Source organism: Zingiber officinale, chromosome 8B, assembly GCF_018446385.1.
Source record: "Zingiber officinale cultivar Zhangliang chromosome 8B, Zo_v1.1, whole genome shotgun sequence".
Taxonomy (NCBI): Eukaryota; Viridiplantae; Streptophyta; class Magnoliopsida; order Zingiberales; family Zingiberaceae; genus Zingiber; species Zingiber officinale.
Window position 1 is genome coordinate 47,801,784 of NC_056001.1, and position 13,024 is coordinate 47,814,807.

Sequence of the window (13,024 nt, forward strand, 5' to 3'; positions counted from 1 at the left end):
TAGACGGGCAATGAGTTTTATTAATTTTCCTACACACAGAGAAGATAGGTACGTAAAGTACACGTCGTTATCTCTATTTTCTTTCTATTTTTTTTAAATTAATAAAATAATTATAATTTGGAATCGTCATAAATGGAGAATCACGAATTATAATCTTTTTTAAAAAAACTACAGATCCACTGCATTAACGGACTAAGGCGCATGAACTGGAGCTATGGTGTCACGAAAGATAAGTTATCATTTAGATCCTCAATTATAATTTATTTATTATAGGGTTTTTTTTTCCACATGAAAAAATATACATCTACTATATTAATCATCTTTAATGTCGAATCTTCGGATATAAACAAAAGTACATATAAATATATAGACATAAACGTATGATAAAATAAATTTCATATCATGGGATCAATCGACCCAGATTAAATTTTCCTTTCACATAAACAACGTGCTCAATGAGGGTCTTCTTTAATAATAAATTAAAGTTAAGGTGGATCGATCCTTTTGAACCGTCGACGTGGTCGGATTATCATGGACCCTCTGCGCGATGAGCTGGGATCCTCTGCACCACTTTTGTGGTGCAGAGGATGCTCCCTCACCATGCATTGATGGGGATATATGGTCCCCACCTTTTTTATAAGTGGGGACTATACATCCCCACCAATGCATGGTGGTGGAGCATCCTCTGCACCGCATTTTGCGGTGCAGAGGATCTCCTCTGCTGCGCGATGGCGACGGTGATCGATCACAGCACGCCACCGCCTATGCCAAATTGAACTCGCCTTCGCAGACTCTCTCTTTCGTCTGCAACGACGCCGGCTCTTGCGCCTCTTCTCCTTGCTTCCCCGGCTTCTTCCGAAGTGTGCCTTCCCTTCCCCTCGCCGCTCGCCTCTTCCCACACGAACGATCCGAACTCATTAGAGTTTCCAGTCGAGGTTGAACTTGGCTGATCTTAGATCGATCTTGTTGATTTAATGTTTGCGTCGGCGGTCTGTTGATCTAGAATCTTAGATCCTGTTATGATTTTCATTTGATGTTTACCTCGCTGGTTTCCGTGCCGCCTCCGTGGAGTTTGGAAGGTAGGATTTTGCTGTCGCGGATGGTGCTCACGCTCGTTTGCTCCATTTTATATGTCATTGTCGTTGATTTTGACAAATATCTTGACCTTAAAATTGCGCCATTTTTTAGCGGTTGAAAAAGGATCGGAAGAAAAAATCGCCACTTCGATTTGCGCATGTAATTCTAAAATATGGCCTCGAATCTTGATCGCCTATAAGAAACTAATTATGCGCTCTCTTTGCAGTGTGTAAACATTGAAGAACAGCTAGAAGAGACAGGTGCATACTATGGCAGCTTTCAGATCATTTTGGAATAGCCCTATGGGTCCAAAAACAACTCACTTCTGGGGACCAGTTGCAAATTGGGGCTTCGTTATCTCTGTATGATTCCTACCTTCTTCAATGCATAATTTGACGAAATATTTACTCTAATGTTCGATAGAGTCAATAGATAGTATATGGAATGATGAGAAACCACAATCACTGAATTGGTTAAAGAACAAAAAATCTAGATGGAGCCTTTATCCTTTCATGTTGTCTCATCTGTACATGTAAAAGTAACACAATTCGATGATAGCTGTAATCTACAACATCAAGAGAGGCAGGGCTCTGTAGAATTTTTGTTGGTTATTAATTGTGCATCTTTATGTTGTTTGTTTGTTTAATGATTCGGGGAGGAAAACATACTTCTACTTGTAATTGATTGTGTTGCGAAATCAAATTTATTCTTCATTCTTGAACCTAGGTTATGTAACTCTGCTCCACACATCCATTCAATATGATTCTAGACATAAGCGCTATGTTCCTGAAAACTATATGTTTCCTCTTTTTCTTGAGTAAGTTGATGAATTCCACTTCATTTTGCCACGGCTTGGATTCCAGTTCATTTTTTTTTTCTTTTTTGTAAAATGAATAATTTCAAGTTCTTTGAAGGAGCTTTGGTTGGAGCTTATTATCTTATTTACTGTCTGTTGATCCTTAGCTCTTCTCTTTACTCATAGTTCCTTGTCAGTCACCACTCGGAAATCTGAATCCAAATTCTGTTAACAATTCCTTCATTCACTACAGTCCATATTTTTATATCTTAAGTTATTGACTTTTGACAATTGCTGAGGCTCTTGCAGGGTTTAGCAGATACACAGAAACCCCCAGAGTTGATATCTGGGAATATGACTTCAGGTCTGGATGACACAATTAAGTGGGAATTCTCAGTTATATTTTTCGATATTGCTTTGAACTGAAAATTTATCCCATTGGTGGTGCAGTCATGTGCATCTACTCTGTACTGTGCATGAGATTTGCATGGATGATACGACCTCGTAACTACCTGCTTCTCGTCTGTCATGCCTCTAATGAATCAGTTCAGCTCTTTCAGTTATCCAGATGGGCGAAAGCACATGGGTAAGTTGGTCGTTCCTTGAGAAATTTGTTCCTTTCTAATTGAGAAGTGTGAAGTTAAACTACATTTGCTATTCGATAGTAATGATGCTTCCTCTTTTTCTTCTGGTTATTGAATTTAGATTGCTATGCTGATTCTTTCGCTTATCTTAAGTCTCGGACTACTCCACCTTTTCATTTTATCATCTTGGTTCTATCAGTCAAAAGCTAATTTGGTGCTTCCTGTGGATCTCATACAACAAAAATGAGAGAGAGAGAGAGAGAGAGAGAGAGAGAGAGCACTGATTGCTGAGAGAGAGAGAGAGAGAGAGAGAGAGAGCACTGATTGCTTTCAGCAATTTCTTCACTGCTGATCTAGTTGGAAATGAAAGAGAAGGGACAAAGCTCTAGGTGTGGTCACACAGGTTTCTTCGTGGCTAAAAGAACATTTGATTGAAAGACATTGAAAAGGATGTGATGCATCCTAAAATTTACATTCTGGTGAGGGAGCTTCTCTTGAGCGATGGGTGCTGGGTACAAACGTGCAGGGATTAACATATGTCAAAAGATGGCAGAGATATTTGGCAAGGCCTTTTCATGCTTAAGTTGAATTCCAATGAGGAGCTTAGAAGAGACTGAAATTTAGTGAGAGAAAGAAATGGAGAGAATGAGATTTGGATTCCCTTACCATTGTGGATGTTATCTCTTTTTTTATATGACTGATCCTCTAAATCGCACAAGTGGTCATTTCCTGGGTACAAACACAAACAAGGGCAGGCATGAGGATGGTGCAGGCCTATGCAGACCATTTCCTACTATGACATCTCCTTTTGGGTGCTTACCCAATTATGGCCCACCGACAGGGTGTTTGCGTCCGATTATGGTTTGTTGTACCCTGGAGGGGCAGTATGGTTTCTATCCGATCCATGCTCAGGGATGGTTGGGGATGGTGGCCTTGATGAGACTAGGGGAGGATGGATGCACTAGGAGGGGCAAGTTGTGTACAAAGCATCATCACAGTCCCAAGGGGAGTCCTGCGAGCTTGAGATGCTGAGTCGGTGTACTTGAACTACTATCACTTTGAAAGATGAGAGAGGTGCTCGAATTGCCAAGCACTCTGGAAGCTAAATGGGGTGCTTATGTCGGCAAGTACTCTCTAAATTGAGGGAGGTGTTTAAGTTGTCAAGCACTCTGAAAAATGAGAGAGGTGCTCGGGTTGCTAAGGAATTTAAAAGTTGAGTGAGGTGCTCAAGTTCTCGACCACTCTGAAAAATGAGAGAGGTGCTCGGGTTGCTAAGGAATTTAAAAGTTGAGTGAGGTGCTCAAATTCTCGACCACTCTGAAAAATGAGAGGTGATGTATTAGAAGTTGAATTAAATTTGAATACATGTAGCATAGTTAATGTTTGATGGACATGAATCAAGATAATACATGAATCTTGAATTTTTTTTTTTTATTTTTTTTTTTATTTTTATTTTTTTTTGATAATCCAGGTATCCAGCTCTTCGAACTAACTAATTCTGGAGGTGACTGGCTAGACCCCATGAATGTTTCCCACCGACCACTAAGGTAAATCACGAAGTACTCACGGAGGTCCATCCAAACAGTCAGCGTTCTTTGAGTGGTCTAGAAAATAAATGCATGTATCTTGAATTTATGTACCTAGATAGAATAAATGCACATATCTAATTAATGATGCGTGGTCTAGAGATTTCTATTGAGTAGTATAAATAGTCATGTAATGTAAAAATGTAAGACAAGTATTTTTTCAATACAAGTCTTTATACTACAACTCCTCTTCTCTTCCTAGAAAGCTATTTGAAAGTCCACATTCTAACAAAGTGCTATCAAAGCCAATGACATCAAAATTCTTTTGTTTCCAATGCCCCTAACTTACCAAACTCAGCTATGAGAAATGGTCACTTAGAATAAAGGCTATCATTGGATCCCAACGAGTGTGGGATATTGTTGAAAATGATTTTAAAGAGTGCTTAGATGTGACAACTCTACCTCAAAACCAAAAGGATGCTTTAGAGAAAGAAACAAAGAGATATCAAGGTACTTGTATCATCATCCATCACAATTTAGATGAAGACATGTTCGAGAATATAGTCAATGAGACAATATGAAGGTGTTAGGACATTCCAGGAGATAGAGGGGGTGGATAACTTATTTTGCTTCGTCGTGTTGATTTATTGCAGCGGAAAACTCGCAGCAATCGCTAACACTAGGATTTACTTAGTATCCACCTTCTTGAGGTGACTAATTCAAGGATCCACATAGTATACACACTTCTTTTCGGAAACAATCCAGAGGTGGAGAAATCTCATACAAACTTAAACACACAAGAATACAACAAGAACAAGGAAATGAAAGAACACTACACTAGAAACCTTGTTCGCTTAATCTCTTTTTGCTTGAAATGCCTCTTGATCGGTTGAAAATGCAACAACACTTCTTCCTCAACGTCCCAAGAACCGACAGTAAAGAGTCGCGTGCATATTCTTTTCAAACCATCGTGAAAACCCTTTTCTAGGGTTCACTTGACGTCTCTAATTGATTAGGTTTTCCCTAATTGATTGTCACGTCATTCGATTGTCCAACAACTTGCAGGACGACTCTTTTTTCGAACCCTAATCGATTGGTAAGCCATCCAAATAGATTCAGAAGACTTTAATCGATTACCCAATCAATTTCACAACTCTTTGGTCGCTTGCGAATTCCTCCCAATCAATTACCTAATTGATTAAACTCCTCGCGAACAAAAACCATGCCTAATCGATTGACAGATGTTGAATCGATTGGGCCAATCAATTCAACCCTTATTCTCGCAACTTCACTCCGCGAAGCTCCGAATCGATTGAGTTTTCTTCTCAATTGATTCAACATTGTTAATCGATTGAACCAGTCAATTAGAGATGTCGGAATTGTTTGCCCAATTAATTTCGGCACCTTCTGTGCTCTTCGCGAATTAAACTCTAATCGATTGCTCAATCGATTAGTTTATGGCCAATTGATTGGCCCAATTAATTGTCCAACCCTAACTTTCTTAATCTAAGTCTAGGGTTCTCTTACCTAACATCCGGTCAACCGAGACATGTTGAGGCTTTCTATCTCGTGCCACCTTCCCGTTGGACTTCTGATCACCAAGTGCGGTCCTTCTTGACCCACTTGGATTTTCCTCTTGCTTAATCTCAGTTAGGACTTTCCTTTACCAACGTGCGGTTCTCCTTGACTCACTTGGACTTTTCTTTGCTTAACCGCAGTTAGGACTTCCCTTTGCCAACGTGCGGCCCTCCCAATCCCACTTGGACTGTCCTTTGCCTAACCGCAGTTAGGTATTTGTCTTACCTAACCTCCAGTTAGAACTTATACCCTTGTCTAATCTCTAGTTAGGCTTTGCATTGTCTAACCTCTAGTTAAGACCTTCCTAGTCGAGTATCTGGTCCTCCATAACCTACTTGACTTCTCTATCACATGTCGTCAAATTTCCGGTCAACCTTGACCTATGTGATTTCTGCTTACATATTGTCCAAACATCGAAACTTAAGCTTGAATCCACTTGAGCTTAGTCAAACTGGTCAACCTTACCTAAAGACGATTGCACCAACAATCTCCCCTTTTTTGATATTTGACAATATGTTTAAGTTAGGTTAACCCATTAGCCCAACTTCTTTCTTCATAAATATGAAGGTTTCTAACTTAAACCCTACATTTTCTTCCCCTTTGACACACATCAAAAACTCTTCACCTAGTCAATTTTGTGAAAGGAACCCTATGGAAGTCCCATACATTTCATTGTATCCTATGTTCACTCTTGAGCATTCATTCATTACAATAAGATTTCCATTCTTCCATTGTCTCCTCATCCTTATAATTAAGAAAAATCATGCTTTTAAGGAGAATCTCCCCTTAAAACATGCTCCAAACTTCTATCATTGCACCAACAATAATTTGGAGTTCCTAAACATTTAGGAAACCCAAAATTGAAGTTATGAGGTTGAAAATTCAACTTTGAATCTAAACCTCCTAAACTCTAAATTTAGTCCCCTTTAACTATCCTTTCTTATTTTCATCAAGAAAATTACCCTTAAATATTTATCAAGGCATTTTAGAGGGTTAGGGATGATTAACTCGACTAAACATGACTTAATGGACTGAAATCAGACCACTTAAACTAAAATCAGCTTTTCTAATCGATTGATTTCAGTTACTAATCAATTACAACCTCTAAATTGATTGAAGTTGGGATTCAATTGATTACTGCGTGTCAATCGATTACTCTAATTGATTATGATTGCTTAATCGATCACCTGATAAATTCCGCAAGTCTATGTACTTGCGAAAAATCACCACCAATCAATTGACCCAATCGATTGGTGTACAACAATTGATTAACCCAATCGATTGCTGTATCTTATTTTCTGATTTCAATTTCAGACTATTTTTAGAAAATCATAAATAATTCTACGCCTATCAAAAAATCATGAAATTTTATGTAGACATTACTTATGCCATATACTATAAGGGAAACATAATTTTATAAGAAAATATATCCCATTTTCAAAGATTAATACAAAGTTAGAAAATATTAAAACTTTAATGTTTCACACTACTTTGTATTCAACCAATTAATGGTGATTCCTATCAAACGATAGTCTTCACCAAGGTTTTCTAAAATGTAAACCTATGGTCTTGTGTGATGTAAAATAGATTTTCCCTATAACTAAGTTGATCCTGTCTGAAATTTGAATTAGACGAAGGCCGGCTGAGATGGTGCTGGTGTTGATGGAGAGGTGACTTTGACCCAACTAGCATGTGTGCACCGGAAAAGTGAACCCCCCACATGGAACTCTGGGATAGTGGTAATGAGATCGGTTGTATTTAGGCTCTGCGTACACTCAGATAAGCACACGGAGTGTTAGAGACCAGAAACCAGGGAAAAAGTCCCCGGTGCAAGTCCTCTGACACTCAAGTCAGGTACTTTTTCCCCAGAAGAACAGTGTACAAAGGAAAAAAAAATTATAGAAGATGAGTGCGAATATGCGTGTACCTGCTAAGGGAGAGGACCTCCCTTTTTATATGATGTTGCGTACCTTTAGAGCCTGCATGTTGTCAGAGAATGTCGGGTGTCAGGGCCTGTCAGGTGAGAGAGGATGTAAGGTGGCCTCCTATTGGTGGAAGGAAGGTTCCATTCGCAAGTGATAGGAGACCACTGGAATATTCCCTGACGTATGACAGTTATTCTCTGAGAGGAGGTTACAGTTCCTTGACATTGTTTGTCACTTAGTGCTTTTCATCCCGTCCGGATTTAGCTACGACCAGCTCGGGATGACCGTTTGGATATACCACCTGATTTGAGTCTTGATGAGGGGGGCAAGCTGTGGCGGGGAACCCATCTTTCATGCCTTCATCGTTAAAGGGTTGGCCGGGAGTTGTCTTAATGAATATACCAGGTCGGGCTGCACGGCTCGAGCTGGGGAAGTCCGATCAGTCGGGGACAGGTCAGGAACTAATCCAGATCGTGTCTTATGTCTCAGATTTGGGAACCTGTCCTGCCTGTGCCCGACCAGAAATTATGCGCCTGATGACATGAGGCGGTTTAACTCCCTCTCTCCTAACTGTTGACTGCCACGTCCCATTGACTTTCGGCTGCCCTTGATTGCCACATCCCCTTGATATTTGGCTACCACGTCCCTTTGACTATTGACTGTCTGGCTTTATCGAGCCTCATCTTTATCCACCGTATCACAAGCTTCCCCTCCAAGTTTAGTCGAAGGAGACTCAAGTTCAACTGACTAGACTCTAGCATGTTTGTGACTCTACCTGCGTACAAGGGACTGGTGTGTAGCTGATTATCTATGCAAAGATTGAAATTGGTATCCTTGCCACAGTGCTACTATCGGCTTAGTGAAGGTGGCGAGTCATAGTATTGTCGTTGGCCCGACGATGTTGGAGCAGATGAAGACGATCCAACGCTCAAGTTGTTGACAAGCGTTCGTAAGAGCAGTGCTGGCTCATACCTTACGCCGGGGTGGAAGAAAGTAGCCCGACCGAGAGGTCGTTGGTTGGAAGAGTATGCTCGCATATAACTCGCGCTGGGGCGAGAGTCTGGAGGGCCGATTGAGAGGTCGTTGGTCATGAGAGTATTCTCACTTATAACTCGCACTGGGGCGAGAGTGGAACGTTGACCGAGAGGTCGTTGGTTGTGAGAGCATGCTCACTTATAACTCGCGCTGGGGCGAGAGTTTAGAATACCGACCGAGAGGTCGTTGGTCGTGAGAGCATGCTCACTTATAACTTGCGCTGGAGCGAGAGTTTGGAATATCGACCGAGAGGTCGTTGGTCGTGAGAGCATGCTCACTTATAACTCGCGCTGGGGCGAGAGTCTGAAGTACCAACCGAGAAGTTATTGGTCATGAGAGCATGATCACTTATAACTCGCGCTGGGGTGAGAGTCTGGAATACCGACCGAGAGGTCGTTGGTCGTGAGAGCAGACTCACTTATAACTCGCGCTGGGCTGAGAGTCTGGAATACCGATCGAGAGGTCGTTGGTCGTGAGAGCATGCTCACTTATAACTTGTGCTGGGGTGAGAGTCTGGAATATCAACCGAGAGGTCGTTGGTCGTGAGAGCAGGCTCACTTATGACTCGCGCTGGGGCAAGAGTCTAGAATACTGACCGAGAGGTCGTTAGTCGTGAGAGCATGCTCACTTATAATTCGTGCTGAGGCGAGAGTCTGGAATATTGACCGAGAGGTTGTTGATGATCAAGGGAAATGAACCCGTGGACCTAACTTCTGTGGCCTTTAAAATAATCTGCGATCATGACTCCTATCTCCCTACCTCGCAATTAGGCCTTGACCTAATTTGAATCTTTCTCTGATTCTGAGGTTAAGGTGAGGCGCCAAATTCTGACCGACGACTCCCACCACCTTCTATTCCTTTTCCCGAGGTAGCCGCATGGAATTTTCGATCATCGAGGCATGGCCTTACTGAGGCATGGTGTCAATGCTCCCATATCATCACTATGATTTCTCTGTCCTTTTCATCATAAATGTCGTATCATAGAAAATCGCCATGTGTCCCACTTACTCCCTCTGATACGACGCCTGACATACGTTTTCTGCATGCGACCCGATGGCGCTTCTCTTCCCTTGATCTGACGGCTACCGTGCGTAACACTATTTCGATTGCCCGGCTCGAATCCCTATGTTTCTTAAGGGTTTTGGTTTAAAAACCCTAAAGGCCTCAAGCGGTTGTTAATCGACGCTTCCTCTCCCTTCGACCTTTCTTTTTCCGCTTGTTCCTGCTTGTCCTTGGTGCATCTCCTTTTTAAGTGCCTCTTCTCCCTCGTCTTCCGCTCCTTCGTTTTTCAATTTGGTAATGGCCGGAGAAACGGTAGTCTCCTGGTATGCATACTTCCATTCCAATTTTTATAGGAGTGACCTTAAGTCGGTACACTCTAGCTTGCAGCTTTTTGAAGCATACAAGCTTCGTCTTCCTGGAGCCTGACTGACCATCCTTGTCCTCCTCCCTCCGGCTTCGTGACTTTCTTCAAGGACCAGCTGCTTGGCGGTCTGCGCTTTCCTATCCCTTCCTTTTTTTCATCGTTGAGTCGGTATTTTGGTATTCCTTTATCTCAGTTCGCTCCCAATACCTTTCGTGTCATGTGCGGAATGATAATTTTGTATCATCTATACGAGATTCCTTTAACTCAATTTTTTCATTATTTCTATTCTCTCAAACGATCAGAGTCGGATGTTTTTATGATGTAATTTAGGACCGGATATAAATTTTTCGAGGGTATGTTTTCTTCTAATAAAGACTGGAAGTTCGTTTCTTCTATAGTTCTTTCATTGATGTCTGAGTTTGGAATCAATCTGGTATCACCCATGAATTATTGAGAATCAGGATCCAACAGTTGGTGTTCAGAGTTCGAGTTCTGCACAATCAACATTTAGAAGCTTTAGCCCATCTGTTTATCCGATGGTTGGAGCTCCACCTTTAACCCCAATCAAAAGGTTGAAAGCAGGTGCCCATAAATTCACAATTTTTTATGAAAAAATTTATAAATGTCTATAAAAATCTTGTAAAAAAATTTATAGAATTTCGTGGAATTCTTTTCACAACTATATGAGATTATATAAAAGTCAATAAAAATCTATTAATTTTATAAAAATCTATAATTAATTTTTTTTTAATAAAAATCATTCAATCATTGTTTACACCCCTAAGCCAAACTAGTGCTATGTGTCTCGAATGGACTGCCTCGGAGCTGAGCCATGCAAGCCTCGTGTGTCCTAGATTTACCAACGTATAGCTGAGTCATGCAAGTGCCACATGTCCTAGATCTACTAATGTCGGTCCGAGTCATGCAGGCTAGGCTTGCTGAGATGGAGGGAAAGTATTATCCAGAGGGAAATATTATCTAGGGTGTCAGGATGTATGCTTAAAGCTAAGGTATTGAATGATCGCCATTCTCATTCTTGATGTGCTGATTTAGGTTTGCAAAATTGTTTCATTAATAACAAACTGATAAAGCTTTAAAAAGAAAACCAAAGGGAGGAAGGCATTTTTCTAGTTGACAAAAAGTTGATTTATCTTAATGTTTCAGATTAAAATTTTCATTTTTAATACAATTGTGCAATGTATTTTATGATTTGTTTTGCCACAGGTACCTGGCCAACAAGGAGCTTGAACAAAATAAATAGACCCTGACAAACTTCTAATTAAGATATGTTTTTTTTTCTTATCAATAAAATGAGTCCCTTGTTCGGTTTTCATTTTCCTTTGTTTCTCTCTCTCTGGAGTTGTCTAAACTATCATTTAATATTAAAGATAAACCTTTCTGTGTTAATATAAAGTGCATTTCAATTCAATTTTGGACTTCAATTCTTTTTATTATTAAAATAAATAATTTTCATGTTATGCTGTTCTTTTCTATTTTTGATTCAGTTGATTAAATTTTTATCTCAATCCATAATTGTATTGTATTTTTCTTTTAAGATCATCATAATCTATCTTTTTCGCTATGCAAATTTTCAACACTTGACTTCCCTACCTCTCTTCTCTTTTGTTTTAGGGGGGAGGGGCCTTCTATGAGTCTTGGCCAAAATTTTTCAAGCTTGTATAATTTTTTCTCATCAGCGCACTTAGCATTATCATATTCAATCAACACGGATACCTATTTTTCAGTGAGTTTTCACTAAAGTCCTTGAAGCTGATCATAATCCATTCAAATCATTTATTTATGTCATCTAACCTTTGGTCTATATTCTTATCAACTTGTCCCCGGAGCTATGATGTTACGGTAAGACATCTAGTTGTCATCCTGGTATCCGCGGTTCGATCTCTAGCTATGACGTATTTGTAGAAATTTTTTTTCTAAATGGGGAGTGTAACCAAAGGATGATAGGTTTCTGGGCTGACCATCGCGTGCGTTTCCCAATTTATTCTGATGGCTGGTGGAAAATTTTCATGGGATTGGACTGGTCACTCGGGGATAGTTAATGAAGCTAACTAGATTTATTATTTTTTTATATTCTTATCAACTTGTCTCACGGATTGGTGCAATTGGTATTTGCATGTCTTTGCTCAAGTCTCAAGGTAAATTCTCAATGGATGTAAAATATCTCGTTAGGTGTTAGACTTTCCCTATATAAAGGTTATGATAAAATGTCTTTTGTGATTTATTTACATATATCTTATAATGGGGTTGATGATATTAAACTATTTGGGATGAACGATATTATTTTGTTTTGTTTTCTCTAATATCTTTATCAACTTGCTTTACATTTTTGAAAAAAAAAACGTGTATTACTTTGACATAAACTCACTATTGGACTTGAACTCATTATATTCAGTCAAGGATAGTACCCATGACTCTCCTAATATCGATCATGTCTAAAAATCTAGATTTTAGGCCTTATAGATCATCAATGAGTTTTAGTTAAAACTCATTAAAAACCTTAAATACATTAGAATCCATCTAAATTGAAATCAATGTATTCCTAAGAGGTTCCCGAGTGTAATCATGCCTCCGACCTTATTTCCACAACCAAGATAGGATGTTGTGACTTTTTAAAATTTAGATAAACTTGCCTATTTTTAGCGTAAACTTATTGATAGATAGACCTATCATATTCACTCAAAGAAAACCCTAATATGTTCCTAGAGTCTCATGAGTGTATCCATGTTGAAAATTCTAAAATTTGAACCCTATAGGAGTATCAATGGCTTTTGGTTAAAGCTCATTAATGGTCTTAGGCATATCAAAATCAATCTAAGCCAAAATCAATGCATTTGTAGGAGTCTCTCGAGTGTCACCTGCTAGTTCCACAGCACAAATATAATGTTGTGCCTTTGTAAAACTTAAACAATCATGTGTATTTTTATCAGCAACTCACTAATAGACATAAGCCTATCATATTTACTCAAAGACAACACCAAAATGTTCCTAGAAACCTCCTAAGTTGTCCTTGTTGAAAATTCAAGATTTTAGACTATGTACGATCCTAGATTCTAAGTGAGTTTTGATTAAAATTTACTGATTGTCTTAGGTACATCAGAATCAATTCAAATCAAAAC

The 13,024-nt window shown here is 39.6% G+C and overlaps 1 protein-coding gene across 7 annotated transcripts; it reads left to right on the forward strand.

The window, feature by feature from the left end:
* Positions 1-661: 661 nt before the first annotated feature.
* On the forward strand, positions 662-11,365 carry LOC122016300 (mitochondrial pyruvate carrier 1-like). Of its 7 annotated transcripts, none has more exons than XR_006121102.1 (6): positions 662-935; positions 1,304-1,439; positions 2,183-2,237; positions 2,324-2,459; positions 3,929-4,004; positions 11,112-11,365. XR_006121102.1 is itself a non-coding variant. In XM_042573544.1 (6 exons), exons 3-6 carry the CDS (start codon positions 1,347-1,349, stop codon positions 11,146-11,148), a joined length of 321 nt encoding a protein of 106 aa, XP_042429478.1. In that variant the 5' UTR covers positions 959-1,079; positions 1,189-1,236; positions 1,304-1,346; the 3' UTR covers positions 11,149-11,365. The 7 variants fall into 7 exon arrangements, 6 of the variants coding, with proteins under 6 accessions (XP_042429477.1, XP_042429482.1, XP_042429483.1 ...); XM_042573544.1 differs by lacking the exons at positions 662-935; positions 3,929-4,004 and adding exons at positions 959-1,079; positions 1,189-1,236; XM_042573543.1 differs by lacking the exon at positions 3,929-4,004.
* Positions 11,366-13,024: the final 1,659 nt, after the last annotated feature.